The 21,363-nt window shown below is 44.7% G+C and overlaps 1 protein-coding gene across 2 annotated transcripts in view; it reads left to right on the forward strand.

The window, feature by feature from the left end:
• LOC146829023 (uncharacterized) overlaps positions 1-19,837 on the forward strand; it is a 308,530-nt gene extending 288,693 nt beyond the window's left edge. For both annotated transcript variants that reach the window (XM_085607656.1, XM_085607657.1), the window contains exon 7: positions 18,782-19,837. In XM_085607656.1, the coding sequence (XP_085463782.1) occupies positions 18,782-19,338 (557 nt within the window). In that variant the 3' untranslated portion in view covers positions 19,339-19,837. The remainder of the gene's footprint in view (positions 1-18,781) is intronic.
• Positions 19,838-21,363: the final 1,526 nt, after the last annotated feature.

A 21,363-nucleotide genomic window follows, 5' to 3' on the forward strand; every position in this document is an offset into this window, starting at 1 on the left:
GTACATTTAACCCCTTCAAAATTCAAAACCTTCCCTACTGTTGCACAGACTGAAGTGGCAATAGTAAATGTAACCCCTCTGAAGTCCAACGCTTTCCCTACTGTTGCGCTATTTGGAGTGTGAATAGTAAATTTATCCCCTGACTTGCAATATCTTTATAATGTACGTCAGGGGATACTTTGTCCCATATAATACATAGTCACATCATCATCTTTTCCACAAACCACTTAAAACCTGGGTGCATAGCTCTTTCATTTGAAAGGGAGAGCATGTTTGCAAACATAAAGAATACAAATAGAACCTCTAGTGCAAAATTAAATACATCAGAACCTGTTAGAGATTTGTTCAAAAAATGTATTAGAAACAATTCAAAAAAGGCATTAAAACACTGCAGTAGTTTGTAATGTGTAGAAACATTCAGATATATTCTAACTTTTCTATGATTAGCTTAAGAATTCAAAAAGTAAACTTGTTCTTTCTGTCACTGTAAGCTAGCAAAATAGAGTGGAGGAAAGAAAAGCAGTGTTTAATTTTCGTAGTTTTAAACAGCTGCTCCGTAACCTGACCTGACCTGCCTTTCACTTCGGCTGCTGGCTCTGACCGCAGGCATTGTGACATCAGAAGTCAACTATAATAACTTGTTACAGTTGAGTTCTGACGTCTTTTCTTTATAATCGGCGACTGGGTGTGTAAGAAGTCACCAAAAATTAAAAAGTTAGAGACAGGAGTTTGTACAGGGATTGCAGAATCCCATGTATTATATTTAGGGCTCCCGCTTTTATGGTATTTATTTTTTGCCATTTCCGTCTGTATCCATATTTATTTTTTGGCATTTTTTCTGTATTTAGCCACATGTATTTTTGCCACAAGCAAAAGGCGACGCTACAGCTAGTATTTTTCCATATATTACTGCAATCAATCATGGAACGGTGCGACGGTAGGCCCTTTCCTTCCACCCCCGCTATAAACCATTAAGCAACGACTTGCTTTTCTCTTCTTGAGACACTGCAGGCTCCCTTAATAATACTAGTGGGTCTTTGAGACTATGGGACACAAGGCACCCTATGTACTGTGAAGGAGGCATTCAAAACACAGTAATTAAAAAGAACGACAACAACCCCCACCTCCCCCCCACCCACTTGAGGACGGAGGATACGATCCCCTGGTGCTGCTGGGGCATACGGGGGGCAGGGGAAATTCATTTACCTTGCCAGTAGAAACGGCGGCGGGCTGGCGCAGAGCAAGCACGAGCGGCGGAGCCCTGGAGATGCCGAACTCAAGAGAGTTGCTGCTGGGCGGTGCAGATTTTAATGGGGCTTCTCAAAGGCCTTTGGGTAGGGTCTCAGGCTTTAGGGTTAATCTCAGGAAATGAGAGGCCTGAGCTTGTCCTCCGCTGGGAAACAGAAGTCTTTAGGGTATATGTGTGGCTCATACAGAATTGAGTATCGGCATCTGAATGAGGATAGAGTTGTAGAAGGCCTTGTGAGCGCTGTAGATTTTTGGAATAGACTTCCCTTGTCGCTGATAGATAGGGCTTCAGTGGCCAAAATGTTTTTTCTCCCTCGCTGTCTCTATCTGGTCCAAAATGCTATGCTTCTGCTCCAATCACACTCCTCCACAAACTGGATAGATTACTTATTTCCCTGATCTGGGCTGGTCGGCGTAGTAGGGTGGCACTTTTGGTTCTCAAGCTCAATATGGAGTATGGGGGTCTTGATATATCGGTTGTACAGCATTATTATTATGCAGCCAATCTACAGCTTGCGGCGAGATGGCTGGCAGATAATTGGGAAAACAGATTGTTCCTTGACATGTTGGGAGATGATACGCTGGAGCACCTGCTTATGCGAGGTGGCCGGTCTGAGCATGTGGTCCCTTACGTGGTGCGGCAGACGGGGAGCTTCGTTTCTGGGACCTAGCTCCATTCATGGCAATTGATATGTCCATGGATCTCAGGAGGGCTGGGTGTTGCAGGGAGACAGGGGACCTAATCTAGGACACCCCCGCGCCGCACGGCCACCAGCTGCTGCGTGTGCCTCCTCGCTGCCCCTGCTACCGCCGTGTGACCACGCCCCCTGCCACCGAGCGGCGCGGTCTCCTACGCGATAGCGCTGTGCTCCTGCACCTTGGTCTCCTGTTGTGTGCCCCCTGACTGCTGAGTTTCTCTGTGTGCATTTGTGGTATTTACTTTGTTAATTTGTTCTGTATTCGTTGTTCGCCGGTCCCCCTGTCTCTCGTTGTCCTCCCTGCCCGCTTCCCACCACCGCCGCTAACCACGCCCCTTTTTCTTCTGTAACCTCCCCGCTCCCGCCTCCCAGCTGCTCCGCCCTCCCTCGCACTTGGCCATATATGGCGACCGTGCGACGCAGGTGAGTGTGACCTAATCTAGGACAGCCCCGCGCCGCACGGCCACCAGCTGCTGCGTGTGCCTCCTCGCTGCCCCTGCTACCGCCGTGTGACCACGCCCCCTGCCACCGAGCGGCGTGGTCTCCTACGCGATAGCGCTGTGCTCCTGCACCTTGGTCTCCTGTTGTGTGCCCCCTGACTGCTGAGTTTCTCTGTGTGCATTTGTGGTATTTACTTTGTTAATTTGTTCTGTATTCGTTGTTCGCCGGTCCCCCTGTCTCTCGTTGTCCTCCCTGCCCGCTTCCCGCCACCGCCGCTAACCACGCCCCTTTTTCTTCTGTGACCTCCCTGCTACCGCCTCCCAGCTGCTCCGCCCTCCCTCGCACTTCGCCATATATGGCGACCGCCCGAACGCGCAGTGGTCACGCGCAGCGGGCGCGCCGATTGTGCGCCGAAGGCGCGCCAAAGGTAAGCCCGTCTGCGCCCGTCCGCGCCTGGACCGCGCCCAGTGCCAGGACCCCCGGCCCCCACAGACGGAAGACGACCCGATTGTCCTACAACGCCACCGAACTCAGCGCACTCAACACCGGCGGCATCCCTGGATGCTACCGAGCCACCCCGAAGCACACCCACGGACCCTTCAGATGCCACGCCTGCAAGTTCACCTGCATCCGGACCTGCCCCACACCTGCAACCACCAAGCCGAACACCAGCAGCAACCACCTCAAGTGCATCCTGCTCAACACCCGCTCCGTCCACAGGCACGCCGTCGAACTTTGGAACCTCCTCGACACCACATCTCCTGACGTCGCCTTCCTCACGGAAACCTGGATGAACGCCTCTTCAGCGCCCGACATCGCCATCGCCATCCCAGAGGGCTACAAGATCACCCGGAGGGACCGCTCCGCCAACCAGTTGGGAGGAGGCATCGCCATCATCCACAGGGACACCATTCACATCACGACCAACATCGACGACACCCTGACAACCGCCGAACACCTACACTTCCAGATCCGTACCGACCCGAAGACCACCCTCAGAGGCACCCTGATCTACCGACCCCCGGGACCACGCACACAATTCAGCGAGGACATCGCCGACTTCGTCAGCCCGCATGCCCTCCCCTCCGCTGACTACATCCTCCTGGGGGACATCAACTTCCACCTGGAGAACAACAACGACCGCAACACCATCACCCTGCTCGACAACCTCGCCAACCTCGGACTCAAGCAGCTGGTGTCCACCCCCACCCACCTCGCCGGACACACACTCGACGCCGTCTTCTCGTGCAGCAAAGACATCGCCTTCAGCCACGCCACTAGACTCCACTGGACGGACCACAGCTGCATCCACTTCAACTTCAGAAGAACGACGATCCACCACCACCAGCAACCGGTTGCCCGAAGAAGCTGGAACAAGATCACAGCTGACCAACTCGCCGCTTCCCTGAGCCAGCACCCTCCCGCCAGCTCAGCAAACCCCAGCCAGGCCGCCGACAACCTCACGAAGTGGATCAGCAACTGCGCGGATGAACTCGCCCCTCTAAGGACACCGCCTAGCAGACCCGGCAGCAAGAAGGCCCCTTGGTTCACCGACGAACTCAAGAGCTCCAAGAAGAACTGCCGAGCCCTCGAGAAAGCCTGGAGAGGGGAACCAACACCAGACAACATTACCGCCCTCAAGCTTGCCACCCGGAAGCACCACCAACTGATCCATGCCACTAAGAAAACTGCATTCAAGGACCGGCTGGACAACAACGCACACAACTGCAAGGAACTCTTCAACATCGTCAAAGAGCTCTCCAACCCCAACGCCGGAAACAACGACATCACCCCATCGCAAGACCTCTGCAACTCCCTCGCCTCCTACTTCCACAACAAGATCGCGGACATACACAACAGCTTCAGCACACAACCGAAGCCCGCCACGACCGAACCACCGCCCCCCACCACCACCCTCCGCGCCTGGACTCCGATCAGCACGGAAGACACCGTCCGCATGATGAACTCCATCCACTCCGAATCTCCAACCGACCCCTGCCCTCACCACGTCTTCAACAAGGCCGACGCTGTCATCGCTCCCCACCTGCGGAACATCATCAACACCTCCTTCGACACCGCCACCTTCCCGGAGAGCTGGAAGCACGCCGAACTCAGCGCTCTACTCAAGAAACCTACAGCGGACCCCTCCGAACTCAAGAATTACCGCCCCATCTCGCTCCTCCCGTTCCCAGCCAAAGTCATCGAGAAGACCGTCAACAAGCAGCTGGCCGCCTTCCTCGAGACGAATGGATCCCTCGACCCCTCACAGTCGGGCTTCCGAGCCAACCACAGCACCGAGACCGCACTCATCGCTGCTACCGATGACATCCGAGCCCTGATGGACAACGGAGAAACAGCGGTCCTCATCCTCCTAGACTTCTCCGCGGCATTCGACACTGTCTGCCACCGCACCCTTGTGCAACGCCTCAACAACGTCGGAATCCAGGAGAAGGCACTGGATTGGATCAGCTCCTTCCTCAACGGAAGAACACAGAGAGTCCGCCTACCACCGTACAAGTCAGAGACCACCGAAGTCATCTGCGGCGTCCCTCAAGGATCCTCGCTGAGCCCCACCCTCTTCAACGTCTACATGAGCCCCCTTGCGGCCATTGCACGCCAACACAACCTGAACATCATCTCCTACGCTGACGACACCCAGCTGATCCTCTCCCTAACCAACGACCCCGCCGCAGCCAGAGCCAACCTTCACGAAGGAATGAAAGACGTAGCCGAGTGGATGACGACCAGCCGCCTGAAACTGAACTCAGACAAGACGGAGGTCCTCATCCTGGGCTCCTCACCCTCCGCCTGGGACGACTCCTGGTGGCCCCCCGCCCTGGGCTGCGCACCCAAACCGACAGACCACGCACGCAACCTGGGCTTCATCTTGGACTCCTCCCTCACCATGACCAGACAAGTCAACGCCGTCTCCTCGTCATGCTTCAACATCCTGCGCATGCTACGGAAGATCTTCCGGTGGATCCCCACCGAGACCAGGAAGACGGTCACCCAGGCCCTCGTCACCAGCCGACTGGACTACGGCAACGCCCTCTACGCCGGAACCACCGCCAAGCTCCAGAAGAGACTCCAGCAGATCCAGAACGCCTCAGCCAGACTCATCCTCGACATCCCACGACATAGCCACATCTCCGGACATCTGAGAGACCTACATTGGCTTCCCGTCAACAAAAGAATCACCTTCCGCCTCCTCACCCACGCACACAAAGCCCTACACGATCAAGGCCCCAGCTACCTCAACAACCGCATCAACTTCTACGCTCCCAAACGACATCTCCGATCAGCCAGCCACGCCCTCGCCGCCGTCCCCCGCATCTGAAGAACGACAACAGGAGGAAGATCCTTCTCCTACCTGGCCGCCAAGACCTGGAACTCCCTACCGGCCGACTTGCGCCTGACCCAAGACCACCTCTCCTTCAGGAAGAAGCTCAAGACCTGGCTATTCGAGCAGTAGCAGCACTCCCCCCCCCCCCCCCCCCCCCGAGCGCCTTGAGACCCTCCGGGTAAGTAGTGCGCTATATAAATGCCTATGATTGATTGATTGACCTGTACCCCGGGGCTGTCTTCATTACCTTCTAGGCGGCTCAGGAGAACTTTGAGGTGGGGCTAGGTCACTTCCTACATTATGCCAAGTTGGAGAGTGTTGCACAGGAGGTCTGGGCTGGCTTCCCTAAGGCTTCTCGGCCCTCCCTCATGTTGGGAGGCTTGCTTCAGTTGGGAGAGGAGAGGCATCTTATCTCCTTATTTTACAAAGTGATCCTACGTGACATGGCGAATACCCCATTTGCTTCTAGTGGGGCCTAGGAACATGTGCTGGGGGAACCCAGTGAAGATGCTGACTGGGCGTGCGCTTACGGGCTGGTAAGGAAGGTATCCTGGATCATAGGTTTGAAATGCTTCATTTTAATTTCCTACATCGCATTTATGTCACCCCTCGGCATTTAAACAAGATGGACCCAGCGAGGGAGGTGTGAGGAGCACGATGCAGGGAGCTGGGGGCCACCTTTTTACATCTGGCCTGTGCAGGTGCTGTGATTCAGAGGTTCTGGAGGGCGGTAGTGCCTACAATAGTGGCAGCAACGGATATTGAAATTCCTCTGACTCTGTTAGCATGCCTCTTGGAGGTGTATGTGAAGCCCAGGGGGCACAAGATTCCCTATAAGCTGGCCTAACTTGCTCTGTTATTGGCCTAAAGGCAAGTTTCCATTGGATGGTTGGGCACCTGGGTCCCGTTGGTGTCCTTGTGGCAGCGGGATCTCCTTGAATGGTGGGTGGCCAAGGAAATGCATATGTGTATTGCTCGTACCGATGAGGGTGCATCGGATGCGATCATGTTGTGGAGGTAGCTTAATACATTTTCAGTTGAGTATGTCTCTGATGGGGAGGGGTGATAAGTATGCCTTTTGTATTGAGGTAATGTGATTATGGCATCCAATCTTGTAAAACTGTAATTTTTACTGTATAATTGGCTTGATGACTTTGCTTCTATGCACTCTTGTCCCCTAGCTGTTTTATGCATTTGGTGTTTAAGCTCAGCCGTGTATACTGTCATTTTTTCAACTGTACTGTCCCGACTTCTGGCTAGAATTTTTCCTCTTCTTTTAGTGGAGCCATGCACTGCTTGCATGTTTTTTGGTTTTTGTTGCATAAAATCTATAAAAAGAGTTAAAAAAAAAAAGAACATAATTGTCATTTAATTAAAAATTGAATTAATGCTGTCACATTTCTTGTGATTTTGTTCTACATTTAAAATAAAGATTTTCAATTTATTACGTTCATATTTAACATTAAAATATGTTTTCTAATTTATTTTAAGTTTAATAAACATTTAACATTTTTCTTACACTTTGTCATTGGGAAATCTTCACCCTGGTGGCAAAGACCTCCTGTGTGTGAAAAGTTACAGGTAGTAAGTTTACACTTGTAAATTAGACTCCACCCCCCTTCCACTGAAGTCGGGGGGTGGGAACTTGTATGTTTGCACTTGTAAAAGGTGAATTGCCAAAAGTAGTAAAGTTACCCAAAACTGTAAGTGTAAACTTACATGTGTAGATTTACTCAGGTGTAAGTTTATGTCAATGAATAGCCCCTTTTGAATTTAAGGTTGCTGTGCGTATTAAGGGAAGTGACTATTTGTTGACAGCATGAATAATCCTGGTCAATGTTTGATGCATTGCAGCTCTAAGAAAAGACAGCCATGAATGTGAGTCTGTGTCTGAACAAAAACAGACGGTTGGTAACTTTGTCAGAGAGAAGAATGAGAATATGTCTAAGCCTTGAATAAACTTGATTATATGAATATTATTTATGGTCCAGTTCCAGGAATGTTTGTGATTTACTAAAACACAGAGAGTCTGGGACATGCAGATACTCTTTGCCATAGCAAGTGATAGATGATTCAATATAGTGATAGGGTAGTAAAGATATTCATCTTTTTTTTTTTAGAGAGATATCCATTATGACCAATTGATGTCAGTGCCCAGCAGAGTGACTAGTCAGAGAGGTGCGATCCAGTGTCTCTGTTTTGTCTCCTGTCCCATTCCCATTTTCCTGAGTCTGCTCCTAACCAACATATTGCCATTGTTTGAAGTTAGCTGTGAATAGATAGAGGTGAAGCAAAGTTCACCACTTTCTTTCTATCTAGAATTTAGGTTAGTGCCTAATGACCGGTATTTAGATTATGACTATCTTCCTGGTTAATTTGAAGGGTAGGATCATGGTAGATAATTTATGATTCATGACAAGTGGTATCGCGTTGTTATTCTTTCCAACTATAGGTGATGATGTTATGTGGTGTTGAGGGGTTGATGGGTGTTCTTGCAACCACAGTTCTTTGATAGAGGTTAGTTTGAGGGGATCCTTGATGTACAGCTATTGCAATAGAAGACTGTCCTTTTCAAATAATTACTAAATAGCAGTTAATTGAAAGGGGTTATAAAATAGGAAGGTGAACGTGTTATGTTGTTTTTCATTTCAAATACTGGTTTGAGGAGTGCTGTTAATAGGTTTACATGAAAACATGGATAATGAGGGAAAGAAATCAATTTTTAAGTTTTTAGTGAAAAGTCAAATGATTCTCAAAAAAGCTGGTGTGTTTGGCGCGGCGTGCCAATGTTGTGAAGGTTGCGTGGACACGGCTCTTCTGCCTGTCTATGCCTTTTTATAGATTGTCACTATTATCATGAAGTTCAGTGATTAGCTCAAATGACACTTGGGCTAGTATCTGGATATTTTCAATTAGAGGAATTCTGGGACAATCTTATTATTTGTCCTGTGAGTTACATACATTGTGAGAAACTATATTCTATGAGCGGCTGAGGCCAGGACTTTTAAGTCTGTTGTGTTAATTGTATTGTATATATAGAATCTTTCTAGCTGGACTTTCTTAAGCTCATTGTAGTCTGTTAATATGTTTGGTAGGCCAATGTATAATTAATATGCACAGTCTACTCTTCATAGTAAAGTAAAGATTATAGACATTGCTTTTCTCTGAAATTCTAGGAATGGGAAGATTCATCCGAGTGATCTCAAGTGGGATAAGACCGTTATGACTACTTTGTTTATTTTCAGTATGAGGGTGAGTTTAGACTCCAATTTGACTCACATATTTTAATTACTTGACTGTTGTCTAGTGTGGTGTGCCATGGCAGAGGAGAAGATATTATGGATGCATTGTCACATGTTGTTTTGTTTTGTATGTGGTTTGTTAACTTCTAACAATCATTTTCTTTAAAATAATTAGAGCTAAGTCAAGCATCTAAAATGTTGTCTTTGTCATTTTGATTATGATTAGCATATTATCTGCAGAGTTTAGAATGAGTGATCTGATCCGAATGGCTAGGAGCCTTAGGTAGTGAGGGAAACAAAGTAGAGGAAGCCATGTGGTATTCTGCAGTCGGGTTACTGCGTTCGGATTGAAATCATTCCTTAGGGGAAGGATTGCATTCATTTTGCAGAGTTATTGGCAATTGCAAGTTCTCGCATGCATTGAAGAATATCTTGGTTAATGGTATTAAAAGCCACTGAGAGGAATAGAAGAATGAGTACTGATGCTTAATTTTCATCAGCGTATTTCTTAAGCTCAACCTATGTAGATGTGTGATCTAATTCAGTGGAAATGTAGAGGTCAGAACTTAAGGATCATTGAGTAAGTTGGCGGCTATAAGGCAGATTTTTTAGTTGATTATAAACTATTTTCTTAAGGAGTGTTGTTTAGGATGGATGTGTGAGATATGTATGTTGTTGATGGGATCATTTGGGTCATATAATGCATCCTTGAGTTGAAGAAAACATAGTCAGCTTTGAAATCAGCTGGTTTGTCCTTGTCCTCTAAAGGTGGGTTGAGTAGGAATAAGAAAATTACAAAGGTATTTTGGAGTATTTCCTTAAAAGATAATGGGGGACAGAATCAGTGGTTAAGCTTACATTGTTCCCTAAGGTTGATCAGCTCTTGAAAACACTGATGGAGTCACGTGAGACTAGGAGGTTTGTGGACTTCGTGAGGATAGCTGTCTTCAGCTCTAATTTGGTTAAGTAATGTAGTGTTTTTTAAGACGATTGTGGATTTAGATTTGCATTTTTGAAATTGTCTAAAGGTTTGTCAGAAGCATTTGGGATTGAAGGGTATTTTTGAATGAATTTGTTTAGAGAATTCTAATTTGGGCAAGAGGCATTCTGAATTCTGTTCGCGTAATGGGCTACTTTCACTATGCAGATGGAAGACTTACATTATCTGTTGGGATGGGAATATGCCCTGCATAGTCTCATCCATGTTCCCCATCTCCAGTATTTGGTTTCCTGTTTTTTATTCTTGGCCCTAGCCTTACACTAAGCTAGGGTGTAGGCAGTTCCTAAGGCCTGTACCTTGCTATGAGGGAAGTCCTGAACCTGTCCTATGGCCTGGAGGTGCACACCAAGCATGCCCTCGTTAACTGACAGTAGACTACTGGCCTGTCATGGGTTTTACATAACAAACAAGAAACTATTGGTCTAGAAAAAATAAACTTAGACAACAACAGACTCAACTAATTAGGTCAAAGGAGTCCCTTTAAAGAGGACGGAATCCACCGAGGTGGCATGCTTCATCATTTGGGATCTCCTCTTAGCTGCAAATCCTAGTGCAGCCAAGGGCTACAACCTTCTCAATGGTGGAAGGGAGCTCACAGATGTTTTTATCAGTGGCCTAAAATGGAATCCACTATGATCCCAATATGATGAGACGGAATTCTAATTTAGAGGGGTGATGATAATTACAGTGCATGTAAATAAATGTGTGAGAAAAAGTGAAATTTAAAATTGACTACCAGGATACTGAACAATTTTAATAAACGCTATCCTAGTGTCAAAACTAAAACAGTGAGTATACAGTTTAAAAGAATAACTGTAAGAAGTCCACAAGGATGACAGGTGTACATGTTTCAGCCTACTGAACCTCTGATCCAGGCTTTTATCAGGACCTAAGAAATGGAATCGCTACTGCAATAAAGTGCACTTAATGTGAAAAAATAAATATAAAGTCTCAAAAGAAAGTGGTTGGCTCAATACAACCTGCGATCACCTGTGAATCCTGATTATGATTGAATATCACAGGAGTATTGGACCCATTCCTAAAAAACAAAATATACACGTTTTACTATATAGTCCAAAGACCAAGCAAAAGTGTGTAGTCAAAGAAAAAAAAAAACATCATCTAGGCATTTACTGTTATGATGATATGGATACTCTGGAGATGTATCATAAACACATATACTGCAGAAAGATATTAAAAAAAAGTTGTCGCACTTACCCGTCTTTGTGCGGGAGTGCTCCTTACCTCACCTAGCATCCGCTCAAGGAATGAGGCACCGCTCTGTATTACAGGTAAAAACATAAAAACCACAATCAGAGTCCAAGTCCTCTGAACAGTGGCTACCTATCATATTTAAAAACTATCACGCAGAACTCAGACCATTAGCGAGATCTAGAAGCCCCTGACTATCTAATGGTAACGTGTGTTGATGTGCCAATGAGTGGTTCAGTTACATAACTAAATCAGGCTGTTAATCAAAAAACCAGTACTGACTGGCATTCACAATTGTTGAAGAAATGTGAATGCACGGGGAGGTAGACACTCTATATGTTATAATGTCCCAAACATACTGTTGCAGCTCCTTTGAAATATCTTTACAAAAAGCTCTGCCGTGTTCGCATGCATCTTATCTAAAAGGGGGGCTCTATCTATTAATCACAGCAGTCAGAGTGACAATTACCGCTTGGATAACCGCTTTAGAAAAACAGACATCAAACCTAAATGATTCTTAACTTATTAGATCTTGACAAAAGTGAAGAGTCTACTCGTGATCACACTCATACAGTCTCTATAAACAAGAAAAACTTTTAAAGGAGACCCAACCATATCACTCCTTACCTGTCCGTCGGTATCCCTGACTGGACTGAGCTGGAGGGGGAGGTAACCAGACGGATAGGCATTCCCGTTTAAATACCAGACATTGGCCGCCTTCATTGACCACCGCTAAAGCCTGATCTGCATCACCTGTGTTCACAGCGTCGGAAAATGACATCATCACGCCTCTGGTGTGGCGCTCGCGTGTGGTGTCAATATACTAATTCAGTGCGCGCCGGTATTGTTATGTAAGGGTCAGTTTGGGGACAGAATACTGTTTGGTCTTTAAATATTTTCCCCAGGACCCCCTATTTAAATATTTTGTGATACGTACTGTCATGAGTTTTGCCTGTTGAGAGGTGGTAACAGTTTACAGTGTTTTGTGAATCTATACTTGTGACAAGACCTTTTCCTATGTGACACTGGAGTAGAGGTTTGTTGGCCAAGCTGTGTAAAGTCCTGTTTCTATGTGTTAACCCGGATCACTGTGTTAACATCTCACGTTTATGTTGTGCATGTGTATGTACGTGATTTGAGTTGGCATGCATGGTATGAGTGAGCCAGGTTAATGGAGGGCTGTGGGTTCTCTGTTGGAAGCCACTGACTTGTTCCTGTGTACAAAATGGAGATGAGTGGAAGTGCATCACTGATATTCCTGAAGCTGAAGGGGGGAGACCTATACTTTGAAGTAAAGACAGATGAGAAAAGGCTCCTTTCGAAATCTATTTAAGTTTTTTGATGAGAGGAGCTGCTGAGCATTCTTCCTGTAGCAATGCCATTTGGTAAATGGTAGAGTGAAGGAGGTCAGCATTTTGTCTCTTCCCTGATCACTGCTCAGTGTGGCGGACGATAACCAGGTACAAAAAGCACACACCTTTTTGTGCCTCTGTTGTGGGTATTCCAGGCTGGAGACTACCCCGCTGTGAGAAGCATCACATCTTATTTTGAGGTTATTATTTCCAAAGAGACATCCCCAATGTGGAGATGTATCATCAGAAAAAGCATAATACCCATCATGTGCTAAGAGGTTTTGTGGGGAGCGTTTTTCATTTGGGTCAATCGTGATTAACACAGTCAACCTGGACAAAATGAACACCAGTCTGAAGGTGGGTTGGCAGTTATGGATGAACTGTTCCTATTGGATCAAGACTCGACCAATTTACATGTGGTTAGCCCCTGTCTGGAGTGAGCAGTGGGAAAGAGTACAATGCGGCCCATGCAGTTGCCAGTGGTTGAGACTTTGTAGTGTTTCTTGGACAGAGCTCGTAGCATGTCAGTAACTCCTTTGTTCTACACAAACTATGGGTTTTTGTTTTTTGGAGAACAAAACATTCAGACTGTTCCACCATGTTGCAATGGTGTTGTGGTTTTCACCATGGCTACTGCATTCCATAACACAAAAATATGTCTCTAGCTAGAATATGGGCAGATGGGTAAAGTGGCTGCCAAGTGCTACCAGCTAAGACTATGGTGATGGTAGTGGACAAGGGGGGCTTCCTATTCTAAGGGTACTCCAAGGGCTATCCTAAAGAACATTGGACTTTGAATGGCCCCTTGGGTTCAATGGCCCATAAATAATATGCCAAAAGGGGGGAAAGTAGTGCAGTTTCAAGACAAACAAAAATGTGGGGACATATTGGCTACACAGATTGTCTGGAATGTTTATTGTTACAGCAATCCCCTTTTAGCTTAAACATGAATTAGGAAGCTACCTGCCAAAAGGAGAGTTTTGTTTGTCTAATCAGCTGTCAGAAGTTCTTCTCCATTTCCATGGTAAGTTTCTGCTTTGTGCCCAACAGTGAAATACAGTCCTAGGAGGAGGTGGCCCACTAGATCAACTTGTGATGGTCCTCACCCACTCCAAGGGCTTATAATTGTTTTAAGAGCAAAGAAAGTCTGCAACAACTAGGGATCAAACATATTCCTAGGTCAGATGAAAGCACTTTTTATCGATAACCACCCAGATCTGCTCTGTGGGGAGCAATCACTCGTTAATAAGAGCCACCGGTATTTGACAAGTCTCATTGAGTGGGGAGAAACATGTACCAATGGCATGGCCAAAAGCATGATTCAGGGCAATGAAAGGACCACACACCTTTAAGGCCCTTAAAGCTAGTGTCTCTCACAAAGCTATCTGCAGCAACAAACAGTTTGCAGTCCAGTTTTTGGGCTCCTTCTAGGGTCTTAGCACCATGAATGGAGCCACAGTGGATCAGTTAAAAGTTGTACAAAGTTCTTGTTATATCCATTGAAGCCCAATAATGCCCACACATGGGTCTAGGTCAGTGGTCTTCAAATCTGCTAATTACCAGTTTCTTCTTGTCTAAAAAAATCATTGGGGCACCTCAAAATGAGAAAACTTTTCTCACATTTATTCCACAAAATATTTACTGCGGCTAGCAAGCTAAAAATATATTAGGCTTCTCTAACAAATCTAGACAAAATGAATTTGCTGTAGTGCTTTTTGATTTCTCTCAGCAGATGTATGCAATGTAAAACATAGCAAGAAAGCAAAACAGTTCAATTAAGATTAGTATAATTTGTTTAAACCAATGTTCTATTTTTCCTTTTATTTATAATAAATCCCATATGTGAAAATGAAAGAATATTGTAACTAAAAGAGACTACATTTGTAAGGGACATTAGGGGGTGCCAAATAGATTTTGACAAAAACTGATGTTCATTTTTTGCCTTTCATTTTGCAACATTATCATACTGAGGTGGCAACTCGCCCAAAGTCATGTGGGACACCGCTAGCCAGTTGTGTCATTTTATCCAAAAGCATGTTGCTTGCTGGAATTATTGAGCCCATCCATACAATGTTAGATAATCACAAAATAAAGTGCACCGCTGGGTAAAATATCATGGCCTGCTGGTTACAACTAGTCAAATACATGATTGCCAACATATTACTGGAGGATACGTCAGCATTTAAGTGTCCTCAGTGAGATTCTTGACCAGAAATGAGAGGCTTAGTGAGTTATTTGGAGCCCTTCTTGTGACATCTACTCCCAGCCAGGACATAGCTGTCAAAAGATGTTACTTATGGCCTTTAACAGAGACGGCCTAGGCCATTCAGTTTTCTTTCAGTAAAATCACAGCACGGTTTTCCAGCATGCTTCCCTGTGTTTCTCAGGATATAGTGATTGTTTGTCTAGGCTAGAACCTGTCTCCAACATTAATTCATGCCATCCCAAGAGGGACAGCCCTAGAGTTTGAAGACCTCTGGCTCTTCTTTACACACCCCCAGGGGGGCACGCGCCACAGTCTTAAGATTTATGGCACTGCCAACATGTATTCACACCCCCATGGTACCCACATCTTGAAGACGTCTGATATAGATGCTGGTGGCTTGCAATCTATTATAACCTCGGTTTTTGGCCTTGAGAAGCTCCACTTTCCCACTTCTGACTTTGTGTTCCTGGTAAACAATTGACCCTAGAGTATCAAAAGACCCACTCAGATGGCGTGTGCTATATTGATCAGTCAGTTTTGCGCAGTCTGGCATTTGGTTGCATTAAAACACAGAAATCCTAGGGTCTACAAACTACCTCTCAAAAATGGTGATAGACTAAAACTGGCTAGGAGGCACCAAAGCCTCCTAGCCAGTTTTAGTCTATCACCATTTTTCACATTCTTCACCATTTTTCTTTAGCGCTGCATCCTTGCTCACACTTTCTGGCTCATCATATGTGGACGTAGCTAGTCCTGAACATCAAAAATAAAACATCCCTGAGCTCCTCCCTCTCAGTGAGGGGGTTGTAGCCCCCAAGGGAACTAGGTCTTTCCCTTGGGAGGAGAGTCCCTATGATGAAGCATGTCACCATTGGTGAGTGAGGGAACTCGTCCTGAAAGGATCTGCCCTTATACATATAGTGATATAGTGTTGTAGCTTCCTTCAAGTTAGGTTTACTACCACATAGGTTTAAATAATACTTAGAGGTAGTTTGTAGACCCTAGGATTTCTGTGTTTTGATGTTAGTTGTTTGGGGAAATAATCCTTTAGTGGTCTTTAAAATCTTCCCTAGGACTCCTTTGTTCAAACTGTGTTTACTACTATTTGGTTGCATTGCCTGAGAGCTTGGCTTTCTTCAGTATCTGCATCACCTTTTTGAGATGAAGAAGTTGATAATCAAGGTGTCCTTAAATGGCTGATGTAACACAAATAGTATCCAGGCCAATATAACCCACAATTAAAACAGGAGTTCTGAGGTGGAGAACATAGCCTTTAGTTTACCACTTAGAGTCAAGTAAGTTTGCCAATAACCACAAATCAAGTTGAAGATGCTTAGAAATGAGCAGTAGCAATGTTTTGATGAGACATTCAAATCTGGGGTTGGGGCGCGCATCAGTTTTTGTGACATATTTAGTGCCCTGTTTCCCACACATAGGCCTTTGACCGCATCTTTAACATGTGCATTGTTGACTAAAACCAGGGGTCTTAAAGGCTCAATAACCCCCGGGGTCAAGCATCTAGAGGATCTCCACCCTGATGCATTTCTTGACTTAATCTGACATCTAGTAACTCTTTGACTTCATTGATAAATGATTGTGCCTGTTTGTGCTATGTGCACACAATCGAATAAGAACAGATATAGACAGCAGCTCAGAGAACTGTCTTAATGGGGACTTAGATTTTTATTGCAGGCATCGCAGCGAAGGCAAGAGTTGTACTTCTGTTATGAAACCATCTTTGTTCAGCCCCTCACAGCATGTTGGATAGGAGCTCTCGTTCCTCCTCAACCTTGTTGGCAGTGACAAGGAGTGATGTAAACTCAACCTGTCAGTGATAGGGCTTCAACCTGTTTACATTGAGCACTACTTGTGGCTTATAAGTAGTTCCAATGTTAATTAAATCATTAACTTCAAAGATCTTTTTTGCAGATATGTAGAAAGGGAGATGCACTTGTCCTCTAAAGCGCCCTCAATCAACTACTTTATGTATGGAAGATCTCAGGTTTCTCTCCCAACCCAGTATGATAAAAATGAAGTGTTTCAGAGAGGGTGGCCTAAAAGTAACTTGCAGGGGCTGAACCCCTTGTCTTTGGGGGAAGCTTCTTTAAACCAAAGTACAGACTTGGTAGGAGAATGTCCCACTTCCTCCTCAATGGGTCATCTGGATCGCCAATCATATTCTGGAGGGTTTTGTGAAAATGATGAAACAGACCATTCAGAGAGGTATAAGAGGGACAACTTGCAACTCAGCCCACACTTAACCTGCGTGATTTTCAAGGATATGAAATTGGTCTCCCTGTCAGAAATTGTTTTGTTGAGAAAGCTGACCTTGGTACAAAATTCCAAAAAGGGCACAGGCTATCACAGAGGTTGACTTGCTTCGTAGCAATTCTGCCTCTGGTTATCTGGTAGAATGGTCCTTCACAACAAGAAAAGTGTTATTGCTGTAAGTAGTTTCAGGGTTGAGGAGTTCGAAAATGTCCATCCTCACCTACCCAGCTTCTCAAACAAAGCCCCAACCATTGTTTGACACCTAGGCTTACCATACTTCTGGCAAGCTGAACAAGTCAGATAGATCATCGCTATATACATGCCAATGCTGGGCCAATAAAGATATGACACTAGTATCTCTTTCGCTTTCTTGACCACAAGGACCCATGCTAGAGCAACATAGTGCCGGAGTCTTCAGGAACTTCCTGTGAAACTCAGGCATCACAAGCTGCTGTCTGGCTCCATGCTCTGGAATGGTTGGCTGCATATAGCAGCCAACCATCCCAAAAGACCCTGACCCCCAGTGCTTGCACTCCAGTTTGAGGCAGTTTTTTGCTTGTACAAACTCTGTTCTGTCTGTAGTTTCCTTGTTTTTGACATTCATCAAAACTCTTCAGATCGAATGTGTTTGCTTCTTGTGTCCCATCAAAGCTTGCTCCTGTTGGCATAAATCCTCTGAATACTCTTCAGTTGACTCAGAAGTGGAGAGAACATCTTCAGTTTATCCTGGCATTCCAGAGTCTCTGTTCACGGGCTGCTTACTGGGCAGGCTGACTGAATTTGTAAAGAACAAATTAACCATCCTCAGTTCAATGGATTGTTTTCCCGTAAACCTTTTGAACAGTATCCCTCCCGGCCTTACTGGTGGCCATTAAGCACCAAGCTGAGCCACTGTTTCCCAGGTTTGTTTATTATACAGTCTGCAGTGCTCTTCGTGCATCTTAATGACATTAATAATCTATCATCGGACAGGGAGTGGGAAGGTATTTTGCTGCCATTAAGGGAAGTGTGGAGAGCAGAAGACACATAGTGCAAGGATCCTGTGCTGCCACCAGTATATCATGGTGGCGTGAGGATATGCTTAGCATTTCCTTCGCAGTCTAGGTGCTATCCTTCACACAAAAAAATAATGTATCCACTTTTTGTGTCCTCTTTTCGAATTGTGCAGCCAAGTGAGTGTTGAAAAACAGCCCTACTGCTCTTCCTTGAGAAATGTACTTTGACACATAATCCCAGAATACATGATTTGTCAATTTCCCACATTCAAATTTATTTTATACAAGGAATAAAAGGGGTATGATACAATTGGGATTGTTCCCGAATAGCCTTAGCACTCTTATGAACCTGATTGTCTTTTGTTATTAGAACAATTTGATAACCATTGAGGTATGATGCAGGACGATGGGATGGAAACCTCACATTCCAGTTGGCCAGAGTCACATGAGGCTGCAATTGCTGTAAAGAAATGCCACATACCTGTGGAAGCAGCTTGAAGGCATTGCTGTGCAGAAGTAAATGCAAACATTTCTATCTGGAGTTACAGTATCGCCTAGGCATGCTATGATCAGTGATTATTTAAAATCTTGCAAGATAAAAGTCTGCTTGAACATTACTAAAAGCCACTGTTAAAACGTGTCAAATATTGGAAAATCTTTTTTTGCTTCTAGTCAGTATTTCTTCATTATTATTGAGGCAAATGATTCCATAGTGAATAGTAAATTCCTCTCAACTTAAAAAACAAGTATATCACTTTTTTATATTCCAATAGAGACTGGAGCTGCACAAATTAAAGAAGAGGAGATATTTGAAGAACCGGCTGACAAGTGTTGCTGCAAGAACATAAGCTGGGAAAAACAGAAGATGTCTCATGGGCAAGAGGGAAACGCTGCAGAATATAGACTTGACAGGATCAGTATATTTGAATCGGGGTCATGTGTCATGGTTGACCCCATTGTGCCACAGTGGGTACATCCTGGTACTACACCTTACCGTCTGTCTGAATTAATGGCAAAGCCTGATCCAAAACCTTATAAATGTAATGAATGTGGAAAAGGTTTCAGCCAGACATCAGCACTGAACGCCCACAAAAAAATCCACACAGGAGAGTGGCCATTTAAATGTAAAGAATGTACTAAATGTTTCAGCTACAGATCAGGCCTTATCCTGCACCAAAGAACCCACACAGGTGAGAAGCCCTACAAATGCTCTAGATGTGGGAACAGCTTTACACAATCTTCTAGTCTAACAACACACAGGAAGAAGGTTCATAATGAGATTGGTATTTCCACAAAAACTAGAAGAAAGAGGAGGCGGATTCAAAAATAAACTAGGAAGAGTAACAAATTCCCTCATGCTTTTGATGATTAGAGAACGAAATATCCAATGTAGAATCTTATTGGCAGAACTGAAAAAAAAATTATGCATGCAAAACAAAATTTAGGATACCAAAATACGTGTGAAGACATACTTACACAAATGTTGATGTATCACAGAAATCCTAAAGCGCAAGAATGCAAGCATAAAAATATCAGTTATTGTATGCCATCCTTTATTGGTGCAAAGAATTCTGACTAAGAGGAGCAAAAGATTGAGATCCAAACAATATTACTAAAAGCAAGGAAAGACTACAAATATGTGGCCTTTTTAAATCAGAGGATGTTATTATTAATGTAATTCTAGTGTTACACGTGTGTTGAACTATAGTGAATGGGCGGGGATAAATTTCCCAGATTACTTGAGGTTTCACCCACCTGATGGCACTGAAGATGTCATTCATCTGGTGGCACATTTCTGCAAACAACCCTCATTAAAATATGTTCTGTGTTCTTTGCTGCAGTTTATTATTATTCCTGCAACTGTTTTTCATATGTAACTATCAATCATTATCAATACCTCTTCATTACTGGTTTACCACATCATACTGTGCACATGTATGTGTCAACCAGATGAACAATGACTTGTCAATGCCTATATTGAGCTCTTTGTGCCTCACACTACATCATGGAAAGTACAGTTGTCTATTCGACTATTTCCTCTATCAGATTGATATACTCTGATGTTCTATTATTCTAGTGCTACAGCATATATAAATATGCATAGTGTATTCTCAACTGAAATAAGGTTGAATTTATATCTATTACAAATCCCATCTGTTAAATTTAAAGTATGATCTCCTCTCATTACTGCATCCTTAATTCTGTACACATATACCAATTTCCTCACTTTCCCCTCTCATCAGTAATTTTGCCTCATCAACCTCACTCTTCTACAATATTTACTCTTTTAAATAGTCACACTAGCATTGGCCTGCACTGTGCAAATTGGAAGGCTGTATTTTATATTTTTTAACCCTTATCCCACTCCAAGATGGCGCCTCCAATTCCAAGGCCTATCTCGTCTAGTCCTTTCTTGATTTCTTTGTTATAACAAATCTCATTTACGCCGTGAAAAATGCCAGTTCAGCGTCCTCCGAATTTTCCGCTTATTGTCCTTTTGGGAATACTTTCTTCTTATGTGGCTTTACTACCCTTTTCTCATGGAGCAGCAAGTGGGAGGTTTTATTGTTTGATTTTTACCAATTGGAGACTGTAGTTACTCATACAGATTATACTTTGGTCTCCACAAATATATCTGAACTCTTTCCCTCTTTTACTAGTTTAAACTTAACTATAAGTGAGCAATTTCTTCTTTTTATTGCATTTTATTGAACAGTTTTCACCCCTCTGTGGTCAACGTTAGTCTTTTTGCTCACTTAGAGACATATTATTGTAGCTGCCTTACTTGAATTACTCCTATCTTTTTAAAATTTGGCAATTTTTTACCTGGCCTTGGGGCACCTTATCATATCATTCAATCAATCAAATACATTTGTGTAGCGTTCAACGGCTTCGGCAGAAGCGCCCCGGCGCTCAAAGCAGCGAGTGAGAACATTTTTTTTAATGCCGTGAACTGACTGAGCCATGCGAAGTCTGAGAGAAAAGGAATTCCAAAGCTTTGCCGTCAGTACCATGAATGACCTACATCCACGCCAAAATTTAGCACATCTAGGAACTCGCAGAAGATGAAGCAATCTCGCTTGTTGGTACAGGCCAAGTCTGTTCCTCAAACAGAGAGGTCCTTTGTCTTGAAGGACTCTAAAGACCTTGGTGAGGACCTTAAATGTAATCCTTTTCCCCACCAGGCGCCAGCTGCTTTAGTGAGCTGAAGTGTGTTGGCGAAAAGGGACCCACCGGATCAACCTGGCCACTGCATTCTGAATGATCTAAAGTCTGTGGGTCAGAAAGGCAGGCAGGCCCAGCTAGAGGCTGTTGGCATAGTCTGCCGTGACGTCACAAGTGCATTGACCACAAT

This window comes from Triturus cristatus, chromosome 5_2, assembly GCF_964204655.1.
Source record: "Triturus cristatus chromosome 5_2, aTriCri1.1, whole genome shotgun sequence".
Taxonomy (NCBI): domain Eukaryota; kingdom Metazoa; phylum Chordata; class Amphibia; order Caudata; family Salamandridae; genus Triturus; species Triturus cristatus.